This window comes from Podarcis vaucheri (genome assembly GCF_965113315.1).
Source record: "Podarcis vaucheri genome assembly, chromosome: 7".
NCBI lineage: Eukaryota > Metazoa > Chordata > Lepidosauria > Squamata > Lacertidae > Podarcis > Podarcis vaucheri.
In genome coordinates this window covers 2473061-2498512 of record NC_138765.1, presented here as the reverse complement: position 1 = coordinate 2498512, position 25452 = coordinate 2473061, and the positions used below count along the sequence as shown (strand labels likewise).

Genomic DNA, 25452 nt, shown 5'->3' with positions numbered 1-25452 from the left:
TCAAATCCACCCACCCCACCCCCAGCCATGAAGCTCAATGGGTGAGATGCTCTCAGTCTAACCTCGCAGGATTGTTTTGGGGGCTAATTGCAGAAGAGGACAGCCATGCAAGCCACCGAGTGCTCCTTGGGGGAAAGATGGGATATAAATAAAATATTAAAAAAATAAGATCCAGGCATTCTGTACTCTCCCAAAGAATTCTAACATCCAACACAACTTGGGCCACCAATTCCAACCTTTCCTTTGGGATTTTTTTTTTGGGGGGGATATCCAAGGACAGGCATTCAATTCTTCCAAGTTCTAACACAGCCAAAGCTTCCACTTACAGAAGGATTCTCAACCGTTGCCCCGTTTTTCCAATATTCCATTTATTAGGGAATTTTTTTTTGTATTACAGCACTGTTATCACCCCCACCACCCCCAGTGAGGTTCTTCCCACCGTCAGTTTCTGCCCCTCACCAAGATCTACAATCACATTGTCGTGTTTTATTTTTCAGCCTTTCCTCCTACTCCTGGATTAACTTTCAATTACAGAGACCCGTGTTGTTGTTTTTTAAAAAAGCAAAACCTTAATAACATTTTTTTTTAAAAGGAGGATTTACCAGAACACCCACTCACTCACAAACTCAAAACAACTCTTTATTGGGCTGGCTATGGGACAAAAATACTGTATGAAAAGAAAACCTAAGATGGTAGCCGCAAGAGGACATCCTCAAAGAAACGATGAAAGGAGTCTAGATAGAAGACAGAGGGAACCCATGGAGCAGCAGACATTCTTGTAAAGCCTTCCGCTATCATCCCTGATGACATGAGAGTGACTTAGGGAAGCAACATCTGCTAATGGGAGAATCTGCCACTGAGCACTGGTTGTGGGGCAGGGGGACTATTTACCTTCAAGCCCCACTGGCAGCCTGGCAAGTCACCGCGGGAAGCATGACGAAGGACGAGAGGGGATCTTCCATCTGAACCAGAAAGGATGTAGAACGCATTCAGCGAAGCAATGGGTCCTTAGCAGGAAACCAGCTACGCTTCCTGCCAAAGCTTCTCCCTACCCTGCTGGCAGCATCACGTGAGGGGGAGGACGGGATGGGGCCATGGGGATAGTGCCCTCCATCATGTTCCCTGCAGCTGGCACTATTGCCTTCCACGTGCTGGAAGGCTTTCTGTGGATTCTAGAATCCTGGTCTTCCAGGGTTCTAGATCTCCGGAAAAAGGGGGGGTTTACATAAGCAGAACAGGCTCCCTGCTGCAGATGTTTGGCTCTCCACCCTGTGGGGAGGCAATGGGGGTGGAGATCCTCAACCTCCTCGCCCATGCGAGGAATTTAAATACCCAAGTGGGGCTCAAGAATAGGTAGACCTCCGTGGTTGTGCTGTAAGTTATGGAGGCTTTGTTGTCAAATGCAGGCCTTCAACGTTTTGAAGTGCACCATGCTGGGACTTCCCTGAAGTTTGCAAGATTAAGACGGTTGAGACAGGCTGCTCCCTACAATCTCCCTACTGAGCCTTCACCTTCAGTCAGACGTGGCCTGTCTGAACTACTCGACTGAACAGAATCGCTTTTCAAGAGATCGCAAGGAGCTGCAATAGGTCGACGCAAGCAAAAGCGTTGGGTCTGAAACGATTCCGTTACTGCGCAATCTGTCAAGCAGCTGAAAAGATGGAAATGAGTCTCTTGGAATGCTCAAAACACTTTCGCAGCTCAGCTCTCTCATGTTCTCATGTACTGATCTGGTTTCAATCTCGCTTTTGTAGCAGGCGCGCATGTGGGATTGCCATTCATCACGGCCTCTTGCTAACAGCTTCCACTACATGTTCTCCACAAAGGGTGTGTGTGAGAGACTCCTTTCTGCTCCTCTCTCAACCCCCTCCTTGTATGGATACCACCAGCTCCCAGGCACTGGGTGGCCTGATGATTCCACAAGTGCCCAGGTATGAAAAGGTCTATGGGGACAAGTAGCAAATACTTTTGCCTTCAGATTAGTGTGGAGACTGCAGAGATACCAGCCGTCTGTGCACTCAGTTCTGCTGGAAGCAGGAAGAGAGAGGGGGCAATTCTCTCTCACACAGAGAGAGAGAAAGAGAGAAAGACAGAGATGCCCTGAAGCTGAGCCCTTTAGAAAGGCACCTAGGCAAGCCCAACCTCAAAGTGTGGCAATTTCAGGCGCCCAAAAAGCAGCGCAGCAGTTCAGCCGCCAAGATGGGCCTGTCCGCCCTTGCCTGTGCCTTGCTAGCAAAGCAAGCTGGCGAGGGCCGTCCGGCTCACACCAAGCAGCGGTTATCACGACGAACGAGGCAGCGGCGGCAGCAGCTTCGAGGCTCAAGCGCAGAAGAGGAGGCAAACACGCACGCACGCACACAGTGGCTCAATTCCCCCCCACCCAGACAATTTTTATGTACAATTATTTCAGGCAACTTTCCCGCAAAATAAGGTGCCGTCGCAATAAGGCCATCGGGTTAGGCAGCTGAGATCAGAACAGGCCTGGTGGCCCCAGGCCTGAGATTCTTGCAGCCGAAAGACGTAGGCGCCGGCCGGGACCCTCCCTGACGGGTGCCTTTGGCCAAATGGAACGCAACGAGGGTTGGCTCCCGACTGCCCTCTGCCGCCTCCGAGATTACTGCTCCTCCACGTGGATGATGGTCTCGTTCCCTTCTTCTGGGAGCTGGGGCACGGCGTAGACCAGCGCCTGGTCATTGTCCTGGCAGATGATGGCCACAGCAGCGCCGGCTTCAGGCACAAGAGTGCTGGACTGTAGGCAGGCCTGAGTGAGGGGAAGAACAGAGTGGGAGAGGTTAAGAGGGTCCCCGAAAGAAGCTTCTGGAATATAGTATATGGCGAGCTTAAAAACATGTTTAACTTTATGAAAAATACAGAAGCTTTTCTACTAGGGATAACGGACACAGGTATAGCAAGGGAAGATCAGAAAATATTCCTCTATGCCACAGGAGCAGGAAGGATCCTAATTGCTAAAAACTGGAAAAAAGAAACCGTGCCAACAAAAAAGGAATGGCAAGACAAACTGTTAGAGTATATTGAACTGGCTAGATTAACAGAGGCAATGAGAGATCACACTAGACAAGAGTTTCGAAAAGCACGCGGGAAATGCAGAGAATACTTCGCAAAACAGGGCCCTAAAATACATACCTGGACTTGTTTCGATTAATGTCTGCAGGAGACTTTGTGGATATTAAAGTTATAATTAGAAAAATCTTAATAATTATTCATAAAGGAAACAGCTTATAAGGAGTAAATAAGGAGGCCAGATACAGGATAAAGGAAGTCTTTTATTTGGTTGTTTGTATTGTTTTATGTTATGCTCACTGTATGTTATGTTCACGTTTAATGAGGGTGGATTTCTGTATTGGGGGGGTTTATGTTATGTTGTAAATAAAACTTCCAATAAAAAATAAAAAAAATAAGAGGTTCCCCGACACCTTGTTGGTTTATTCATTTAGGAAAATATCTGCATATCACTGTGTCACTAGATAAATATTCATTTAATAATAATAATAATAATAATAATAATAATTTATTATTTATACCCCGCCCATCTGGCTGGGTTTCCCCAGCGACTCTGGGCGGCTTCCAAAAGAATATTAAAATACTGTACTATGATACATCAAACATTAAAAGCTTCCCTAAACAGGGCTGCCTTCAGATGTCTTCTAAAACTCTGGTAGTTGTTCTTCTCTTTGACATCTGGTGGGAGGGCGTTCCACAGGGAGGGCGCCACCACCGAGAAGGCCCTCTGCCTGGTTCCCTGTAACTTGGCTTCTCACAGTGAGGGAACTGCCAGAAGGCCCTCAGTGCTGGACCTCAGTGTCCAGGCAGAACGATGGGGGTGGAGACGCTCCTTCAGGTATACTGGGCCGAGGCCGTTTAGGGCTTTCAAGGTCAGCACCAACACTTTGAATTGTGCCTGGAAATGTACTGGGAGCCAATGTAGGTCTTTCAGGACCGGTGTTATATGGTCTCAGCAGCTGCTCCCAGTCACCAGTCTAGAAGGCGCATTCTGGATTAGTTGTAGTTTCCGGGTCACCTTCAAAGGAAGCCCAACGTAGAGCGCATTGCAGTAGTCCAAGCGGGAGATAACCAGCTGTTTACAGCAATAAAACTGTCAGACACAGCAGTGCTTCTGCAATCAGTTGCTGACCACAAGAGGGGAAAGGGCTCTCGCACCCGGGTCCTGCTTGCAGGCTTCCCATAATAGGCTTCTGATTGGGCGCTGTGATGCTGGACTAGGTGGGCCACTGGCCTGATCCAGAAGCGCTCTTCTGCAGGCAAAGCAGTTGCTCTACTGTGGAGCTATGGTTCATAGAATTACAGAACTGTAGACCTGGAAGGGCTCCAGAGGGTCATCTAGTCCAACCCTCTGCAATTATGTGGCCTGTAAGTTGTTGAAATGAATGTACAAGCCAAAACGAATCTCCTATGGGCTTGCTTCGCAAGACAACAATGTCTTGCGAGTTCCTGCTTTCCCCCCCCCCCTTTTTCTAAGCCGCTAAGCCGCTTATCAGCTGATCCGATCAGCAGATAAGCCACTAATAGCCTCTAAAAGCCTCTAATAGCGCTAATCCGCTAATCCTTCAATGGGCTTGCTTCGCAAGACGGGAAAAAACCGCTAGACGAAGAGAATCACAGAACGGATTCTTTTCGTCTTGCGAGGCACCACTGTATTTAAGCGAAACGGGCAGACCTTGCTAAAAATGCAAGGGTGGTTTTGCTGGAGCAGGCCAAAGGGGCTTCGTCTCGTCCGCCATCTTGCTTCTGGTTGCGACTGTGAGCTAGACTGCCCCTGAAACTGGAGGCTCTATCGTGGATAACAGCTGCAGAACCTTTAGCTCAAGGTTGGGCAGGGGAACAGGAGGACCATTCAACACATGCCCTCACCAAGGAAAGAACCCCCCACCAAAACCCATGGAAGAGAGACTATCTTTATTATGGTACTGGTACGTCGGAACGGGAAGAGGGGGTGAGCCTCCTTTGTTTCTTTTTGATATATTGCGTATTTGCTACTTTACTTGGCAAATCCCCCTGGAATGTCTGAAAGTTTGACTTTTAAAATGAGGCTTCATTTTAAATTGCATTTTAACCTGTATTTTAAATTTTTTTTTCTTTTTCTTTTTTTCCTTATTATGTTTTTACTGAAATTTTATTGATGTTAGCCACCCTGAGCCTGGCTCCGCCCAGGGAATAAATTATTTATTATTATTATTATTATTATTATTATTATTATTATTATTACCAATTGATTATGTACACAAGCGAGATGGTACTGTACTGTGATACTGATATAATTTTGATCTAATTATTAACTGTGTGGAAAAGATATATGAATTTGCAATTAATTTTGATGGACTGTTAAGAGCGGAAGATAGGAATTGAGGCTTCTAGCCAAAGTACAGGCTTATCTGTTCTGGTATGAGATGAAACGAAGAGGTTTGGACTTATGCCTGGAACAATGGGCAGAAAGCCAGATTTCCTCCATTTTGGGACGTGTCGTATTGGATAATACAGGCATGGAGAAGTGAAAGTGAAAGACATGGAAGAAAATAAACACCCACACAGAAACATACTGTTTTGATATAACTCGCTTGCGGGACGAACTCAGAGGCTGTGAAAACGAACAAAGGATTAACATCGGATTGATTTATAAGAACCGCATGGACTACCGTATTTTTCGCACCATAGGACGCACTTTTTCCCTCCTAAAAAGCAAGGGAAAATGTGTGTGCGTCCTATGGAACGAATGCAGGGGGGAAGCAGGCGGGAAAAGCCCCCAAGAGCCGCACACAAGCTCCGTGCGCTCTTGCGGGCTTTTCAACAGGAGTGAGAAGGGACTGACTGGCGGCATCAGTCCCTTCTCCCACCTCCCAGGAAAGCCAGGAGAAGCCGTGCAGCCCTTTTAAAAGGCGCGCGGCTTCTGCCGGTTTTGCGGGAGGTGGTGGAATCCCCCCGCCTCCCAGGAGAAGCCGTGCAGCCCTTTTAAAAGGCGCACAGCTTCTGCCAGTTTTGCGGGAGGTGGGGGAATCCCCCCGCCTCCCAGGAGAAGCCGTGCAGCCCTTTTAAAAGGCGCACGGCTGCTTCCAGTTTTGCGGGAGGTGGGGGAATCCCCCCGCCTCCCAGGAGAAGCCGTGCAGCCCTTTTAAAAGGCGCACGGCTGCTTCCAGTTTTGCGGGAGGTGGGGGAATCCCCCCGCCTCCCAGGAGAAGCCGTGCAGCCCTTTTAAAAGGCGCACGGCTGCTTCCAGTTTTGCGGGAGGTGGGGGAATCCCCCCGCCTCCCAGGAGAAGCCGTGCAGCCCTTTTAAAAGGCGCACGGCTGCTTCCAGTTTTGCGGGAGGTGGGGGAATCCCCCCGCCTCCCAGGAGAAGCCGTGCAGCCCTTTTAAAAGGCGCACGGCTGCTTCCAGTTTTGCGGGAGGTGGGGGAATCCCCCCGCCTCCCAGGAGAAGCCGTGCAGCCCTTTTAAAAGGCGCGCGGCTTCTGCCGGTTTTGCGGGAGGTGGGGGAATTTCCTCACCTCTCACAAAAGGCAGGAGAAGCCGCGATCCCTTTAAAGGGTTTGCACGGCTTCTGCGGGCTTTTGGGAGAGGTGAGGGAATCCCCCCACCTCCCAGTAAAGCCAGGAAAGCCCTGTGCAGCCCCTCCGCCAAGGAGAGGCTGCACGGAGCTAAAGGGGAAGCCAAAACAGCGAGCGGGATCCATCCCGTTCGCTGCCTTGGCTTCCTCCATAGCTGCGCGCAGCCCCTCTGCCAAGGAGAGGCTGCACGGGGCTATGGATTCTTTAGCCCCACGCAGCCTCTCCCGGGGAGGGAGAGGCTGCACGGAGCTAAAGGGGAAGCCAAAATAGCGAGCGGGATCCATCCCGCTCGCTACCTTGGCTTGATCCATAGCTGCACGCATCCCCTCCGGCAGGGAGAGGTTGTGTGCAGCCTGTACGCTGCTCTTTGGGGCTGCGGGGGGGGGGAATATTTTTTTTCTTGAATTCCCCCCCTAAAAACTGGGTGCGCCCTATGGTCCGGTGCGCCCTATGGTGCGAAAAATACGGTAATTAAGAAAGCAGCGCAAATGTGAGGGGATGGCAATCCTCCAGCCTCAGAGCGTAGGAAGTGAAACAAAGATTTATTATTTGGCTTAATATTTGGAATGCTTTATTATTTTATAATTCGGAATGTTTTTAATGTGGCCTTTATTGGATTAAACGGCCTCGGTCCTGTATACCTGAAGGAGCGTCTCCACCCCCATCGTTCAGCCCGGACAATAAGGTCCAGCACCGAGGGCCTTCTGGCAGTTCCCTCCCTGCGAGAAGTGAGGTTACAGGGAACCAGGCAGAGGGCCTTCTCGGTGGTGGCGCCAGCCCTGTGGAACGCCCTCCCATCAGATGTCAAGGAAATGATTATGCAACCTTTAGAAGACATCAGAAGGCAACCCTGTATAAGGAAGTTTTTGATGTTTGATGTATTTATTGTGTTTTTAATATTCTATTGGGAGTTGCCCAGAGTGGCTGGGGAAACGCAGCCAGATGGGCGGGGTATAAATATTATTATTATTATTATTATTATTATTATTATTATTATTATTATTATTATTAAATTGGAAAACTTATATGTGTGTGTTTTAAAAAGAACCCCCTGCCACAAAACCCATTACTTACCTTCCTCGATTATTTCCAGGTTCTTCCCTTTTATATATATTCCCAACCGCCCCTGTACAGTGGTGCCCCGCAAGACGAATGCCTCGCAAGACGGAAAACTCGCTAGACGAAAGAGTTTTCCGTTTTGGAGGTGCTTCGCAAAACGAATTTCCTATGGGCTTGCTTTGCAAGACGACAACGTCTTGCGAGTTCCTGCTGGTTTTATTTCCTCCCCCCCCCCCTTTCTAAGCCGCTAAGCCGCTTATCAGCTGATCCGATCAGCAGATAAGCCTCTAAAAGCCGCTAATAGCGCTAATCCTCTAATCCTTCAATGGGCTTGCTTCGCAAGACGAAAAAACCGCTGGACGAAGAGAATCACAGAACGGATTCTTTTCGTCTTGCGAGGCACCACTGTACTCATGAGGCCTAGAAGCTTCATGCTTAAAAAGGAAAACGCAGCAGCTGAGAAATCCCAGCGGACCTGATCTCCGACCCGTGCTTGCCTCTCTCCTGCAGCCCAAGGAGACCAGCCGCCCTGCAAAGCCAGCTTACCATTTCCAGCAGCTTCAGCTTCTCCTCGGACACCAGGTTCTCCTTCCGCAGCTGCTCCACCACCCCTTCCATGGCCTCCAGCTTGGCGCAGTGCCGGCGGTGCCTCTGCTGGAGAACCTTCACCTTCTTCTGAAGGCCCATCACCACCTCCACGAGCTCCGAGGCCGCCCCCTCGTGCTTGTGGTAGCGGTGCTCCTCCAGCTGCTCCTCCAAGGACTCGGCCGAGCTCAGCTCCTCCAGCTTCTCCTCCTCCGCCAGGGGGGCCTTCGGAGGCGCCTGGTTGGAGACGATGGGGACGGTGGAGACAATGGGGAGGCTCAGGGCGGAGGACAGCACCGTCTCTGGGGGGGTCACGCCGGAAGCGGCGGCGGCCGTGATGGGCGCCGTCGGGATGGTCTCGAAGTACGCCACCACTTCGGCGGGTGGCTCCTGCAGGGAGCGCAGGACGGCGGCGGCGGAGGGGTCAGTCTCCAGAAACGGCTCGATGGAGACATTCTCGATGATGAGCGCCCCTTGCTCCGGAGCCATGGCTGGGTTGGCCATCAGGGCCTGGAGCGGCGGCTGGTTGGCAGTCGCCACCACCTCACAGGGCACGGCCACCTCTGCACAAAAGGGCTCAGAGGCCCCCCTGGACGAGCCCGGCGTAGCTTCTAGGGTCGCCGGCGGCAGCGAGGCCAAGAAGTCAACCACCTGTTGCTCCACCCGGTCCGGGAGAGGCTGGCTGGCATCCACCGGGGAAGACACAGTCAGCGTCACGGCCTTGAGGGGCTCCACGATTTGGACCAAAGGCAGCAGGTTCACAGCCCCGACCAAGGGCCCTGAGAGGGCAGGAAAGTCTGAGGCGGAGGACTGGGTCTCCACGTAGATCGGGGCAGCTGCCACGCTGGGGTCAATGGCGATGGCAAGCGTTTCCAGGGCGTTGGGCTCAGGGTGGCTTATGGCTTGGGGTCCCGGCATGCTCCTCTCCCCTTGGCATTCAATGATGAGCTTCTTAGCTGGGACATCGGAGGAAGTCCGGGCCGGGTTTTCCCTCTTCTGCAAAAGCGAAAGCAGACAAATGAGCAGCTGTCCTTCCAAGACAATTAATAATAATAATAATAACAATAAATTATTCATACCCCGCCCATCGAGCTGGGTTTCCCCAGTCACTCTGGGTGGCTTCCAACAAAGCATTGAAATACAGTAGTCTGTTAAACATTAAAAATACCCATCTTGTATTTGTGCCTCTTACTTGGGCAAAAAAAATGAGAGGCACAAATACAAGATGGGGGACACCTGGCTTGAGAGCAGTACATGTGAAAAGGATCTAGGAGTCTTGGTTGACCACAAACTTGACATGAGCCAACAGTGTGACGCGGCAGCTAAAAAAGCCAATGCAATTCTGGGCTGCATCAATAGGAGCATAGCATCTAGATCAAGGGAAGTAATAGTGCCACTGTATTCTGCTCTGGTCAGACCTCACCTGGAGTACTGTGTCCAGTTCTGGGCACCACAATTCAAGAAGGACACTGACAAACTGGAACGTGTCCAGAGGAGGGCAACCAAAATGGTCAAAGGCCTGGAAACGATGCCTTATGAGGAACGGCTAAGGGAGCTGGGCATGTTTAGCCTGGAGAAGAGGAGGTTAAGGGGTGATATGATAGCCATGTTCCAATATATAAAAGGATGTCACATAGAGGAGGGAGAAAGGTTGTTTTCTGCTGCTCCAGAGAAGCGGACACAGAGCAATGGATCCAAACTACAAGAAAGAAGATTCCACCTAAACAGGAATCTTGCTTGGCAGGGGGTTGGACTCGATGGCCCTTGTGGTCTCTTCCAACTCTATGATTCTATGAAAAGGTTCTCTAAAGAGGGCTTCAGATGTCTTCTAAAAGTCTGGTAGTTGTTCTTCTCTTTGACATCTGTTGGGAGGGAGTTACACAGGGCGGGTGCCACTACCAAGAAGGCCCTGTGGTTCCATGTAACTTGGCTTCTCGCAATTAGGGAACCGCCAGAAGGCCCTCAGATCTGGACCTCAGTGTCCGGGCAGAACAATGGGGGTGGAGACACTCCTTCAGGTATAATGGACCGAGGCCGTTTAGGGCTTTAAAGGTCAGCACCAACACTTTGAATTATGCTCAGAAACGTCCTGGGAGCCAGGTAGGTCTTTCAAGACTGGTGTTACGTGGTCTTGGCAGCTGCTCCCAGTCCCCAGTCTAGCTGCCGCATTCTGGATTAGTTGTAGTTTCCAGGTCACCTTCAAAGGGAGCCCCACGTAGAGCGCATCTCTACCGATCCCCCCACAAGGTGAGCTAGACAAGACAAGGCCCTGAACCCCACACTGCATTCCTTCCCCTTGTTTTTAAAGTGCCTGATGTTTCCTATGAGCTGTGCAAAGATGGCAAGAACACCCCACAGCCTTTGCTCACAGGTTTGGTCTAAGAGGCAAGATACAGATTGAAAAAGAGATGAGAGAACAGGGGAAGAAGCACATTCAAGCACTAACCACAAAAAGTCTTGTGGTGCCTTAAAATAGACTAAACAGATTTATTGCGGCATTAAGACCGACGCAAGACAAACAACAACAACAACAAAAGCCCAATGTGTTGGGCCTGAAGGTACCACAAGACTCTCTGATGCAACAGACGAGCACTGCAGCCAACGAGGACGGCGTTAAGAGAAGGCTGATGGAGGAGGACAGGCCTAGTTCTGGCCACTAGCCATTATGGCTCTGCTGTGCCACCACAGCTGGGAGGCAGCAATGATTCTGAATATCAGTTGCTGGAAACAACAGGAGGGGAAAGTTCTCTTGTGCTTGAAATCCTGCTTGCATTTGGTTGGGCACCGTGAGAACAGGGGCCATCAGCCGGATCCAGAAGGCTCTTATGTTCTTTGGAAAGTCAAGGACTAGCTCAGGCATCCCCAAACTCAGCCCTTCAGCTGCTTGGGGACTACAATTCCCATCGTCCCCCGGCGGAAATGACTGGCAGAATCTGAGACCAGGGAGAAGAGTTGGTGGAAGAAGATTGGAGGAAATTTAAAACTTATTTACAGAAATATTGTAAAATTTTTGCATGCTGATGACATTGAAATGAATTGAAGGGGTTCTAGCAACAAGGTAAAATGTAAGATGGGATTGATAATAGATAAACTAATAGGATATGAATTTGCTGAACCAATTTTTAAAAGGGATACAAAAAAGGGAGACGTGAGGAAGTCAGGAAAATAAGTTAACTAAAGATGAGAAATCAAGAAAGAGGGAGTTTTGTTTTCTTTTATATGTGTTTTTTCTTCTTTTTTGTGTTTAATGTTTGTATTTTTGTATTTTGTAATTTTGTATTTTTCTGTTTTTGTATTTTTCTGAACTTGTCTATTGATAAAACCTAATAAAATATTAATAAAAAAAATACAATTCCCATCATCCCTGACCACTGGTCCTGCTAGCTAGGGATCATGGGAGTTGTAGTCCCCAAACAGCTGGAGGGCCAAGTCTGAGGAAGCCTGCACTAGCTCTACATAAAGCTACATCAACGCCTCATGCCCTGAATAGAATGGTTTCTGAGGAACCAAAGGGCGACTTATTCATGCGATTTCTTATCTGCCCTTTACCCAGGGGTAGGTTACGGTGATAAAGAGCCAATGGAGGGAGGGTCTCCCAGCCTTTCCTCTGCTGCTAGCAGACCATTCCCGACCACATCTAGGCTGCTGGATTGATGCACTGCTACAATGCCAGAGGGGTGGAGAACTTCGGTGTGAGCTGAGAAGCGCCCAGTCCAAATGCCACCAGAGCTACAAACTCAGCAGGCAGCCAATCCATTCTTATACATCGTACATTTAGAGCACACGACTTCTCCCAAAGAATCCTGGGCACCGTGGTCTGTTACAGGGGCTGGGAGTAGTAAACTGTGAGGGATAAACTACATTTCCCAGGATTCTTTGGCGCAGATAACGTGCTTTAAATATGTGGTGTGTCTGCAGCCCCAGTCATCCCATACTGTTTGAGGACAGTGACCAGGAATCCATGGGTTTTGTCTGGCCTTTGTTTGCCAGGAGACGAGTTTGCCACCACCTCCGTCCCAGTCAAATTCACGCTGTGCTTTTGCCTCTGAGGGCAGCATGACCACATGGGACAGAGCTGGTTCCCGCCTGTCATATGGTGCTTCAGAAAGCAAGACATCCAACTGACATCTGGGAGACGGCTTTGCCTTTCTTCTAGATAGTCAGTAAGGCCTTGACAATAATGCTCATATGTTGCAGAGGTTTTCATTAGGGATAGCTGAAAATGTGTACCTTAAGCACTGAAAGAGCACTATTTAGAGGCTAAGCATTATCAGCCAGATGATACTCCTCTCCAGTTTTAGGACTCTTACTCCAGGTCACCCAATACAGGAGCCCACAGAGGAATTGGGGGGACGGGGGGACAGGGGAGAGAGACCAAAACATTCCATCAGTCTGCAGCACAGGAAGAGATGAGAAAGCAGCGCCACTCAGTTAGCTCTGCTCGTCTCCCTCAGCCATTTTATATTTAAGCTGCTCATTTATAAGAACTGCGTAAACTTAAGAAGCAATGCCTCTTTGCTTCCCTACCCTAGCTCTTTTCCATTTTGTGTCCTGTTATTAAGATTGTAAGCCTGTGGGGCAGGGACCATTTTGTCCATCACTCATCTCACACGAGCCAAAGAGCCAGGTAAAAGTGTTTCAAATAAATGCAGACATATCTACAATGCTTCAGCATGTGGAGTGCAGAACTGAGTAACCAAGGAAAAGATCAGGGCATCATTCTACACTCAGGGCTTTGGTCCCTCTTCAGCCAGCCTTTGATCTTCCCCTGACATAGTCCAGTGTTTAGGACACGTGGAATTAACTGCTTTGCTGTGTGCACACAGCGGTTATTACCCTCAAAACATGCTCCCAGCAGTGGAACATACACAAATCCACCTCTTAACCCAATACTCTGCGGTGTTTATTATTCTGTGTTACAAATCACATGGCAAAGGTTTGTTTGCTCTCGGATCCAAGTCCAAGATGCTGCGCAGCTGAGATATATATATAGCAGCCACCAAGGGGGGGGGGGGAGTTCTAGAAAGCAGGCTGGATCTAACTAGTGCTATCAGCGTAAACAGTTTGTGAGAGCAAAGAGGCATGCAAGGATCCAGTACAGACTGAACTTCTGAAATTAGCAAGTGAATCTCCCAAACACAAAAGTGGAGAGATTTAACATGGGATAATAACATGACCAGGCCCACTCTGAAATTTAACCAGCCGTCTGCTGTGGGTTTGTCGGCTGCTAAATTTGAGCACACAACCAAAGTGACTTAACACCCATTGATATCAGGCTAGCACTTTCCCTTGCTAGAAACATTTGTGCTTAGACAAGCCTACCCAGATGTTTAGAAAGCTGGTGCAAGTTTTAATCTGTTTTTAGTTTCAACTCTTTGAAAATCTTACATTCTTTTCATTAATTTCAATACATTTTTTGTAAACTGCTTTGAGGATCCCCCCCTTTTACAATCAAGCAGTGTATACATTTTATGAAATACAACTGAAAAAAAACACTCTTCGGCTACTAACTCACTTTTTTCTTTCACTGCTGTAACCCAACCTGAGCACCTACTACAGAAAAGCCTCCAATTCCAAACAGATTTTATTTAAATGCTATGCTAGGGCTGAGGAACCTTTTCCAGCCCAGGGGCCATGTTGCTTAAGGAGTAGCCTCCTGGGGGGCCATGTGCCAGAGGCAGACATATCCAGAGGCAAACATGGGCACAGCTTTTGGCCAGAGGATCCCTGCTCCTCTGGTATGTATGTTCTTAAGCTACTGATACACCACCCAGCAAAAAACATCAGCTGGGAAAATGGCAATTCTCCAATTCTTCAACCACTCACCAGCGAGCCTTCTGAGGTCTGAAAGATGGTGGGAACAGCGTCAGGCTTCAGGAAGCGCGCCCCCCACCGGTATTCAAAACAGGACGGGGCAAAGTGCTCACTGCACAAGTGCTGGTGCTTCGTCGGGACCCAGTTTTCCTGCTTCATCTGGGAGAGCCATTGCTGGAGACGTTCAGGATTGTGCAGAGGAAACCTGTGTGGAGGAGTGAATAAATGCCAAAGTCTAGACACCTGTAGCTGAAATAAATGCATGTTCCTCCCCTGTTTGGCCCAGGCCTCCATTCCCCTCCAGGTCACCTGTGGTCTCCCTAATTTTTCCTCTAGCGTGTAAGTCTTTTGGGAAGGGACCTGTCCTTTCGCCAGGGGTGTCTGGTGTCTACCCGGACAGAAGGCAGGCAGAGGCAGAACCAATGACAGGCAGAGCTAAAAAATTCTGGTTTTGCCCCCATCCTCCTGGAGAAGCCTGGAAGAGGAGAGGTTAAGGGGTGATATGATAGCCATGTTCAAATATATAAAAGGATGTCACATAGAGGAGGGAGAAAGGTTGTTTTCTGCTGCTCCAGAGAAGCGGACACGGCGCAATGGATCCAAACTACAAGAAAGAAGATTCCACCTAAACATTAGGAAGAACTTCCTGACAGTAAGAGCTGTTCGACAGTGGAATTTGCTGCCAAGGAGTGTGGTGGAGTCTCCTCCTTTGGAGGTCTTTAAGCAGAGGCTTGACAACCATATGCCAGGAGTGCTCTGATGGTGTTTCCTGCTTGGCAGGGGGTTGGACTCGATGGCCCTTGTGGTCTCTTCCAACTCTAGGATTCCTCCCTGCTGAGTTTTACAAGGACAATGCTGAGACTAAAGAAGATGCAGTTGGCAAAGCAGTGCCACTCTACGGCTTGGATTTAAGCTAGAAGACAGGCAGATGATAGCTGGCTGGCTGAGGGCAGACTAAGGTTGGTGGGGCAAAACCATACTTTCCCTCTGCCTGCTGCCTTTTGGTCTTTTTAAGGCAGCACGTGCATGGCTGGTGCCAAATAAACAAATATATACTGACACACCTGGCCACCCTTTTGTCAAACACATACATAGTACGATGTGGGACACCCTCATTTTACAAGGGAGACATATACACACCTTAACAGTCAAATGAGACAAGCTGAGCGACTGAATATCCAATCTCTTTGCTTTTTATTTAAAAAGCAGCCACAGGGTGCGCAAGTGTGAATCAGATCGGAATCATAGGCCCTGCGCACACTATACCTTGAGAGAACACTCAAAACACATGCTTTCACCTGCAATTTGCGCTGCAATTCACCCCTCACAGAGTTACAGTTCTCAGCAACCCATAACAATCTACAATGCCCAGAATTCTTTGGGGGAAAGAATGTTCTCTCAATGTACTTTAAAGGCGTAGGTATGTACACAGCCTTAGTGCTAGGTGGGGGGGGGGGGAAGGCTACTCCTTTCCTGACCCTGCCCTGCTTCCAGCAAGGTAAATTCCCCCCTTACAATAGTCCCACTGGAAAAAAAGAGTATATCTGTGTATCTGAAGAAGTGTGCATGCACACGAAAGCTCATACCAAGAACTAACTTAGTTGGTCTTTAAGGTGCTACTGGAAGGAATTTTTTTATTTTGGAAAAAAGAGGTGGGAGGAAGATTTACACTGGGAAAATAGCAAGGTGGGGGCAGAGAGAGGATGATTAAACTATTCTTCCCCCAGGGCTAATGTCCATATTTAGTCCCACCCTGCACTTCCAAAAGAAATGCAAAAAGCAACAAGCACTCCACCCGCCAGGCTCTCCTATCACCAACGTCTGATCTAGTTTGGCTTGTCTCCTATTATCAAGGAGAGAGTGAATTAAGTAGCCTTAGCAACTACTGAGTGGCTTTAGAAACGCAGGATTTAAGAAGGAGGAAGATAACAGGAGGGTGAAGCAATCTGGAGGCTGCCTGAAAGAATCCTTTGAGAAGGGGGGGGGCTCCTCACTATCCATTCAAGAGCCAACCCCCCAAGGTTAACATTCCGTATCTGAAGCTCTAGAAATGAAAGACTAAATAATAATGGACTGATATCTTGTTTTTCTGCAAAAACGGACAACCAAAGCAGCTTGAGATGTATGCAACATGACCGTGTTACAAAGCATAACCACATATTCTGGTTCCTCTTTCTGGCTTCCTCAGGTTGGGTGAAAATAAATAAAACCAATGTGGTGGAAGTTGTGGACACTGCTTACTAGGAAGTGAAATTCGAGGAAAAGTACTGAGACGTCCTTCCTTCCAAGGACCACAGTCTTAAAAACAAATTATAATATACATGCCGGTGTTGACATGTTGAGCTTGGCAGGCCTGAGTTAAGCCAGTTACACCAACCTGGTGCCTGCGACGCCCCCCACGCAATTTTGGGCTACAATTCCTAATGGGGTTGTAGTCCAAAACACCTGAGGCTGGCACCTGGTTGGCAAAGGCGGGCTTAGCGTGATGTCATGCAAACAAGACGGCAAAGTATCTAGGCTACAGCCGGGAGTTCGATGCATGGTGGAAACGCCCTCTTATCAGATGTTAAGGAGGTGAGCAACCATATAACCATTAGAAGACATCTGAAGGCAGCCCTGTAGAGAGAAGCTTTTTAATATGCAATGTTTTTATATGTATGTTGGTAGGCGGGGTACAATTAACAAAATAATGATGATGATGATGATGATTTGAAGCACTGGTCTTCAACTGGTGGGCTGGAACCTATCAATGGGTCACGGCCTGATCCAGGGCGGGTGGAAACAGGGGCACCAACTAAAATATATGGAGAAAGATTAAGAAATGGGACCCCAAACGTGTGGCTCCTGGGTTCGGGAAAGTTGCCCGATTTAAAGCACCCACAACCAGGGGGGTCCCCCTATCCCCACCACCACCTTTAGGGGGGTGCCCTCCCCACTTCCTTGGCTTCCCCACGTGCAGGCAGGGCCAGATTGAGGTTTGATGCGGCCCTCAGCTCCTGAAGGAAATGGGGTCCTTTACATGTCCAGCTGTCCTTTGTCCACAACAAATTGCTGCTGTTTTTTGTGTTGAATATACGCTATACAGTGGTACCTCGGGTTAAGTACTTAATTCGTTCCGGAGGTCGAAAATGGTTTTGAGATTTTAAAATATTAAGCAGCTTAGAAATGTGTTTAATTAGTAAACAGGCTCTCTCAGCAGCCCACCCTGTTTATTCCCACAAAACTTTGCACACAGTTGCCTCAAACGTTGTTGCATCTGCTGCAGATTTTGCAATGGCCCCGTTGTGTCCCAGTCGCACTACAGCCGTACCTCGGGTTAAGAACTCATTCTGGAGGCCCATTCTTAACCCGAAACTGTTTTTAACCTGAGGTACCACTTTAGCTAATGGGGCCTCCTGCTGCCGCTGCGCCGCCAGAGCACGATTTCTGTTCTCATCCTGAAGCAAAGTTCTTAACCCGAGGTACTATTTCTGGATTAGTGGAGTCTGTAACCTGAAGCGTCTGTAACCCGAGGTACCACTGTATATGGTAATTTATGGACTTCATAGGCATCTCAAGCCATTGGCACATCACAAAATATGCATTTTACCAAAGTAACTGTTGAACTGAAATACAATTAAGTCTATTAACAGAGAAACACAATTAAGAAGTAGTATATTAATAGCGAAATTATTATTAAGCTCCAACTTAAAATGATTATTTTTGTTATTCCTAACAAACTGAATTATGCAAACGCATTAGCATTTGGCAATTAAATAAATAATAATAATAATAATAATAGTAATAATAATAATAACTTCATTGAGAAACACAATTTACAAAGACTCATAATTTGGGGGGGTGGGGGGGACAAATAAATCCAGCACTGGGTGCGCGCGCGCCCCGTTTCTCCCCCCGTGTCGCCACAACACTGCCCCGCGACGTCACAACCCCCCCGCGTTCTTGTTTTCCCCGGTGACGTCACGCCCCTCCCCCCAACTCCCCCCTTCCCCCCCCTTCCCGAAAGTTGACTGACTTGTAGAAACTGAGGCGCCGGTTGTCCGTCCGCGGCTCCCTGGCCGAGTTGCAGCAGTTGGGCGCCCGGCAGTACTTGGTCATGGCCGACGCCGACGCCGACGCCTCCTCTTCTCTCTCCGCGCTTCCCTCACGCGGCCTCGGCAGCACCTGTGGAGAAGAAGCAGCAGCGCCCGGCGGTTGTTGACGTCGCGGCGTCAGCGCCTCCCTCCTTCAGGTCCCTCCTCCCGACCCGTAGACCCCGCCCTCGCGCACGCGCAGACGGGGCCCGGGAAGCCGGCATCCGGGGGAATCGCGCCCGGAGTGGGAACGTAGAGATAGGAAAAAAAGCAGAGACCCTGCGGGTGGGGGAAACGCGGGTGAGACGGTAGAGATAGGGAAATGGTGGCCAATGGCAGGCTGGAAATATTTCACAGGGCAGCAGGTCTTCCTCCCTCCAATCAGTGGCTCTCAACCTGGGCACGTGTTGTTGGACTACAACTCCCATCATGCCTCAGCTCTGGCCTTGCTAGCTAGGGGTGATGGGAGTTGTAGTTCAACAATATCTGGGGTCCCACAGGTTGAGAGTCTAAGAAGCCAAGAGAGGAGCGGCTGTTTTCCCCCCACTTGGGATTTTATTTCGTATGGGGAAATTTATTATTATTATTATTATTATTATTATTATTATTATTATTATTATTATTTATGCCTCGCACATTTGGCTTTGTTTTCCCAGCCACTCTGAGCGGCTTCCAACAAAATATTTAAAATACATCAAACATTAAAAACTTCCCTTAACCGGAAACATGGGATTCACTTTTAATTCTCTTCACTCCACGTGCCCTTTCTGCCTATCGCTTTCCTATGCTCCTCTCTCTTGGTCTGAGTTGCAGAAAGCGGTTCTGAGAAGTTTGCCAACGTTTTCAAAATTAAAACGTTTGCCAACGTTTTCAAAGTTTTTAAACTGGTACATGGTCCTGCGTTAGAGAAAGAACTCCTGGTTTTTTTTGGGGGGGTAAGGTAGAAAGACCACTGCTCGGGTATTTTTGCAGAGGGTTGGACCAGATGACCCTCTGCACCTTTTCCAGCTCTACAATCCCATGATCCGATTCTGTAATTCCGATTTGTTTGGGCGTCCAAAGGCAACCCGGAAACTGGAAACCACGTGTGACTCGGATCCATTACAGTCCCAGGAGGCAACGTCATGAAATGCAGAGTAATGCACACGTGCGCTCGCGCATGCACACACTTTATAAAGCAAAAAAGAGGGTTTTTTCCTACTGAGAAGTGATTCCTGTTGAGTTCCGTGGGGCTGTCAGCTGGGAGCAAGCCCCGCTGATCTCAGTGGAAGTTACTTCTGAGTAGACACATTTCTTCCTTTCTTTTTAAATTCTAATTTCTAAACTTGCACTGTGAACAGGCGAGTTCTTTTATGGATGGGTGAGCAATTTGCCGCTTGTTCGCCGGATCTGTTTCATCCCATCAGATGTCAAAGAGATAAACAACTACCTAACATTTAGAAGACATCTGAAGGCAGCCCTTTTTCCCTGAAGGCAGGGAAGTTTTTAATGTGTGACATTTTCATGTATTTTTCATCTTTGTTGGAAGCCGCCCAGAGTCGCTGGGGAAACCCAGCCAGATGGGCGGGGTACAAATAATTTATTATTATTATTATTATTATTATTATTATTATTATTATTATTATTCTGAAATTTACACACTTCTGGATTGGAAAACAAACAAACAAACAAACAAACAAACCTCAAAGCAGTTTGCAGAAGACGGTGAAATAAAAATTTACAACCCTGCTTTGAAGCATATAAAAGTCAAAATGCTTTTAAACGGATTAAAGTTTGCATTGGCTTTCTGCGCATTTGGGGAGGCTTGTCTACACAGGAATGTTTTTCGCAGGCGCCCCAAAGAGCCCAGTGATGTCAAGAGGCGGGGAGTTCCAAGGGGTAGGTGCGGCTAGTTGTTACAAACACAGCAAGGGCTTTATGTCGCACCTGTAAGCAGTGTCAACTCCGCCGATCGAATAGATTAGGCGTCTCAGATGGGGTGGAAATGACATTTTAAAATTTTAATTAAATGAACACGCATCGTTGCTTGATGAGATTCGAACCCGCGAACTGGAAGAGGCGCGAGGGCGGGACGGCGCCGCCTCATTGGCTCAGCCGCACCCGGCGGGGAAAGGCGGCTGTTGCGGACACGCCTCGCCCTCCTCATTGGCTGCATTCAGGCGTGACTGACGGGATATCCGCCCAATAGCAGGGCAGAGGCGGTTTTCCGCGCGCTGTTTGGGACGGTTACGCCTGAGGCGGCGGCGGAGAAAAGAGAGGCCGCGGCGGGGCTCGGACAGGAGCTCCTAAGCCAGCGGGAAATGGCCGGCGGCGGCGGAGGAGGAGGTTTTTACGCGCGACCCTTGGCCTCCGGCGCGGACTCGCCGCCGCTCCTGAGCCTGAGGCGCCGGTCGAAACTCCAGGGGCCGGAGGAGGCGGTGAGGGGCGGGGCCAAGGGGCCGGTGGGCGGGGCCAAAGGCGGCTGCCTTTCGAGCGCGGGCGAGAGAGAAGAACGCTCGGGGGCGGAGCTTGCAGGGCTGTGGGCGGGGCCAAGGGGCCGGTGGGCGGGGGCCAAAGGCGGCTGCCTTTCCAGCGCCGGCGAGAGAGAAGAACGCTCGGGGGCGGAGCTTGGAGGGCTGTGGGCGGGGCCAGGGGACTGTGGGCGGGGCCAAAGGCGGCTGCCTTCGAACGCCGGCGAGAGGCGGGAGAGAAGAACGCTCGGGGGCGGAGCTTGGAGGGGCTGTGGGCGGGGCCAAAGGCGGCTGCCTTCGAACGCCGGCGAGAGGCGGGAGAGAAGAACGCTCGGGGCGGGGCTTGGGCTGTGGGCGGGGCGAAGGGCCGGTGGGCGGGGCCAAAGGTGGCTGCCTTTCGAGAGGCGGGAGGGAAGAACGCTCGGGGCGGAGCTTGGAGGGGTGTGGGCGGGGCTACATCGGTGGGCGGGGTTAAGGGGTTCATGCAGTAATCGAAGCATTTGAAATAGGTTAGTAACGAAGTGAATTTAAATCAGGGTTAAGAATCTCGGGTTATGTTAAAACATTTAGTCATAGCTGTCAACTTGTCCCTTTTCTTGCGAGGAATCCCATTTGGAATAAGGGAATTTCCCTTAAAAAAAGGGAAACGTTGACAGCTATGCATTTAGTCCATTTATTATAGTGCATAACTCAAGTTGTGTTTATAGTGTATAGACGTACTGCTTCTGGTGCGTGATCAGCTGATGTCAGTGCTTTTTTTCGGGGGGGGGACACAGGCAGTGCTGGATTTACGTAAAGTATAAGCTAAACAAGCTCTAGCTTAGGGCCCCATTCTCTTGGGAGCCCCTGAAAAATTTAAAGGGGAAAAAACTGGAGGTACAAATAAAAGAAAACCTACAAACAGCAACAGTGTTTTGTGTTGTGTAGGCTCCTGTGGTGCAAGTCATGGGCCCCGCCTGCTCGTCTGCCCCCTAAAATATCCCTGCTTTGCTCCTTTCTATATATAGGGTGCCAACACTCTGCATGGACTGGTTGCACGGCAACATGTGCAAATGGCTTGAGATACCTATGAGGTCCATAACTTACCATAAATACCATATAAAGGTAAAGGGACCTCTGACCATTAGGTCCAGTCGTGTCCGACTCTGGGGTTGCGGCACTCATCTTGCTTTATTAGCCGAGGGAGCCGGCGTCCAGCTTCCGGGTCATGTGGCCAGCATGACTGAGCCGCTTCTGGCAAACCAGAGCAGCGCACGGAAACGCCATTTACCTTCCCGCTGGAGCGGTACCTATTTATCTACTTGCACTTATATGTGTTTTCGAACTGCCAGGTTGGCAGGAGCAAGGACTGAGCAACGGGAACTCACCCCGTCGCAGGGATTTGAACCGCTGACCTTCTGATCACCAAGTCCTAGGCTCTGTGGTTTAACCCACAGCACCACCCACGTCCCTTTTAAATACCATATATTCAACACAAAAAACAGCGACCATTTGCTGTGGACAAAGGACAGCTGGACGTATAAAGGGCCCCATTACCTTCAGAAGCTGAGGGCCTCATCAAAACCTGGACGCATACCCCTAAACATTTTGTGAATCCAAGTTTGGCCTCATTGAGGGGCAGTATTTCAGTATGAGTAGGAAAATGAGAGTACCCGGTCCTAAACATTTTTAAAGAAAAAAAGCACTGGCTTATGTACTTTATTATTAAATTGCATGGAGCATTCAATCAATGAAGTTAAAGCATTCACAACTAAATTGACAGTACATTGCAGTAATTAACTTCATTTCAGCAGTAATTTTTAAACAAATAATGTTGCTCTTGCGGCAAAGATATTTTTTCTGGGGGAGGGGCTGCTGTTACAGCTCCTTGGCTCTGTATTTGAGGCCTCTTGCCTGGGGTTGTGTTTGGTGCATGTGTCATGTGACACATTCGTGTGTTACATACATTATATCAGGCCCTTGCTTTTTATTGTGAGCTGCACTTTTTGGTGGAAAGGCAGGATATTATTATTATTAATTACCTGCCCTTTGCCCCAAAGCGGGTTACAATGTTAAAGCACAATATTAAAAAGGGTGTAAAACAATATATGCAGCCACAAAAGGAAGGTGGGTTGTAAAATTGTACACAACAAGTGTCAAGAGCCAGCATAAAGACGCACCTCTGTGACTATAAAACTATATAGTGTTTACAATTGCTATATAATTTCTGCTGCCTAGTGGGAGACCTGTTCTTTTTAAAGAGACCCATGTTGGAAGCTGAGCTGCCAAGTCTGTTCAATATTTTCACAAACTTGTTATTTTAAAAATCTTTGACATCAATTATATTAGGTGCTTTAAGTTCTTCCCTTGAAAGGAAAGCGGGGAAAACATTTTTAAAATAGTACTTTATCTGTCAAGTTTCCACAACAATGAGTAATGTTTTATGATTGGGCAATATGTTTTAAATTGGGAGGGGAATGTACTGTTGAGCGAGAGAGGGGGGTGGATGGGGTTAAATGGCCTGGAAGCCACTTTGATGTGCCATTATTTTGTCAGAAAAGCAGCATATAAATACAGTCGCCCCTTGGTTCTCGAACGGAATCGGTTCTGGAAGTCCGTTTGACTTCAGAAAATGTCCAAAAACCAAGGCGCGGCTTCCCATTGGCTGCAGGAGCTTCCTGCACTCACTCGGAAGCCGCTTCGGACGTTTGGGCTCCAAAGAACGTTTGCAAACTGGAACACTCAATTACGGGTTTGCTGCGTTCAGGAGCCAAAACGTACGAGTACCAAGGCGTTCAGCAACCAAGGTACGACTGTACTGGAAGGAAGGAGGGAATTCCAGTTAAAAGCTGGTGAAAAGTAAGTATTGGGGTGCACCTACTATGCTTTAGGGCTGCCACGAAGGCTACTGCATCGTGAGCAGCAGAAATTCTGTAGTCCAAACTTATCACATCACTAAGAACATCAGATCCACTTAGTTCAACATCCACTTTAGCTTCCCCCTCCTTTTGCTCTCCAGCAAACTGGCATTCAGTCACATTCTTATTCTAAAGTTGGGACTTGAAAGTTTCCATAGTGACTGATGGAATGAGCATCTGAGAAAAGCCTCAGGCTGAGTTTCTGCTTGTTGTGAAACATGAAAAATGATAACTCTCCTAGAGGAGCAAAGGCCGAGGGAAAGTTCCTTCCTGGGTCACGGGGCTGCGGACATGACTTCTCCACTTGCATTCACGTTCAGTGGAAATCATGGCATTATTACGAATGGACATATGACACTGTTTTCTTTCTTCTTTCTTTGGACAGGTTATGCTAGAGAAAGTCTTGGGAATAACTACTCAAACCAGCAGTGCTTTAACTTGTGACCCAAACACGGGGCAGATAGCCTATCCAACAGGGTAGGTGCTTTGCTGTAGTCAGTGCAGCTAGATATTTTGGAACCTGATGCTCAGTGAAATGGGTGGTTTGAATAACTGCAATGAACTGCAATTAATCCAGAATGCGGCATGTAGACTGGTGACTGGGAGCGGCCGCCGAGACCATATAACACCGGTCCTGAAAGATCTTCATTGGCTCCCAGTACGTTTCCGAGCACAATTCAAAGTGTTGGTGCTGACCTTTAAAGCCCTAAACAGCCTTGGTCCAGCATAGCTGAAGGAGCGTCTCCATCCCCATCGTTCAGCCCAGACACTGAGATCCAGCACCGAGGGCCTTCTGGTGGTTCCCTCACTGCGAGAAGCAAAGCTACAGGGAACCAGGCAGAGGGCCTTCTTGGTGGTGGTGCCTGCCCTGTGGAACTCCTTCCCAGCAGATGTCAAAGCAATAAACGAATATTTTACTTTTAAAAGACAACTGATGGCGGCCCTCTTTAGGGAAGTTTTTAATGTCTGAGGCTGTATTGTTTTTAATATTCGGTTGGAAGTCGCCCAGAGTGGCTGGGGAAACCCAGCCAGATGGGCGGGGTATAAATAATAAATTATTATTATATTATTATAAATAAGCTGTACTATTAGAAGGGAAGTATGGATTTGTTTGCCAGTCTTTTGGAGGGCAGGGGGAGATCTCTGGGACCATCAATTAGACCCTTAGACAGATGTTGTTAGTCACTGTTGTGGTATTTGTTGATTGTCTTCTGCATGATCATCCACAAATATCCTATTTCCTGTTGTGTTGCTAGAGAGGAAGGGAGCTTGTGACCAGTCATACTGGCTTAATTTGCAAATAATACTAAATCATGGTGTGGGAATAAATCTGGACAAGCCTCAGGCCTGCCTGCTCTCCTTTCCCTCTCCTCGGGTATGACAAAGTGACTTGAAGCATTTGCTTCCATTTTTATTGAAGCACGGTTGCCATTATGCCTGAACCAGGAAGTGTGGTTGATTTTCACTATGGTTGATTTGATCAATCCAGGATAATAAACCACAGTTTTTGTAAATGAATGCTTCCCTCCCCTGAGTACATTTTTCCAGGCAGTAAAATTTAGTCACTTTCCCCTATTTAGAGTTGGGAAATTCTCCCTCATGTAAATGTTTTGATCTCTCTTTCCAGATGTGTGGTTGTGATTTTAAATCCTCGGCAGAATAAACAGAGGCATATTTTTAATACTGCTAGGTAATGTATATATTAGTTTTCATATCACTCTTGCTAATTGGAGTGTTTATAGTAAAATAAAAAATAAAAAATTGCTGCTTGCATGTGAATTCCTGGCCAAGTATGGGTGAAGCTTGTTGAAAGTGATTTCCCAGAGAACAGAACATTATTGTGGTGTTTATTTGATCAGTAAATCGTTTTAAATAATGGGGAACCTTTTCTTGCTAGCAGGCCAGATTCTTATCACACCAACGGAGAGCCAAATTTGACTGGAGGGCAGGGCCGTCTCATCATAGAATACTTCGCTTTGAAGTCCCAATTGTCTG

The 25452-nt window shown here is 48.4% G+C and overlaps 2 protein-coding genes across 2 annotated transcripts in view; one reads left to right on the top strand and one right to left on the bottom strand.

The window, feature by feature from the left end:
* Nucleotides 1-351: 351 nt before the first annotated feature.
* THAP8 (THAP domain containing 8) lies at nucleotides 352-18239 on the bottom strand. The gene is made up of 4 exons (XM_082231296.1): nucleotides 18053-18239; nucleotides 14050-14242; nucleotides 8185-9219; nucleotides 352-2761 (listed from the first exon to the last, which is right to left on the bottom strand). Exons 1-4 carry the CDS (start codon nucleotides 18133-18135, stop codon nucleotides 2615-2617), a joined length of 1458 nt encoding a protein of 485 aa, XP_082087422.1. The 5' UTR covers nucleotides 18136-18239; the 3' UTR covers nucleotides 352-2614.
* Nucleotides 18240-20280: 2041 nt separating this feature from the next.
* The window catches only part of WDR62 (WD repeat domain 62), a 30828-nt gene continuing 25656 nt past the window's right edge, over nucleotides 20281-25452 (top strand). The window contains exons 1-3 of the mRNA XM_082230959.1: nucleotides 20281-20527; nucleotides 23843-23934; nucleotides 25085-25147. Coding sequence (XP_082087085.1) covers nucleotides 20411-20527; nucleotides 23843-23934; nucleotides 25085-25147 — 272 coding nt within the window. The 5' untranslated portion in view covers nucleotides 20281-20410. The remainder of the gene's footprint in view (nucleotides 20528-23842; nucleotides 23935-25084; nucleotides 25148-25452) is intronic.

Excerpts from the sequence above, each read along its gene's own strand:
- THAP8 (XM_082231296.1), bottom strand. The coding sequence starts at position 18,135 with ATGACCAAGTACTGCCGGGCGCCCAACTGCTGCAACTCGGCCAGGGAG. Across the intron at positions 14,243-18,052 it reads CGGCGCCTCAGTTTCTACAA|GTTTCCTCTGCACAATCCTG; the intron begins GTCAGTCAACTT and ends TCCTCCACACAG. Across the intron at positions 9,220-14,049 it reads AGACCTCAGAAGGCTCGCTG|AAGAGGGAAAACCCGGCCCG; the intron begins GTGAGTGGTTGA and ends TCGCTTTTGCAG.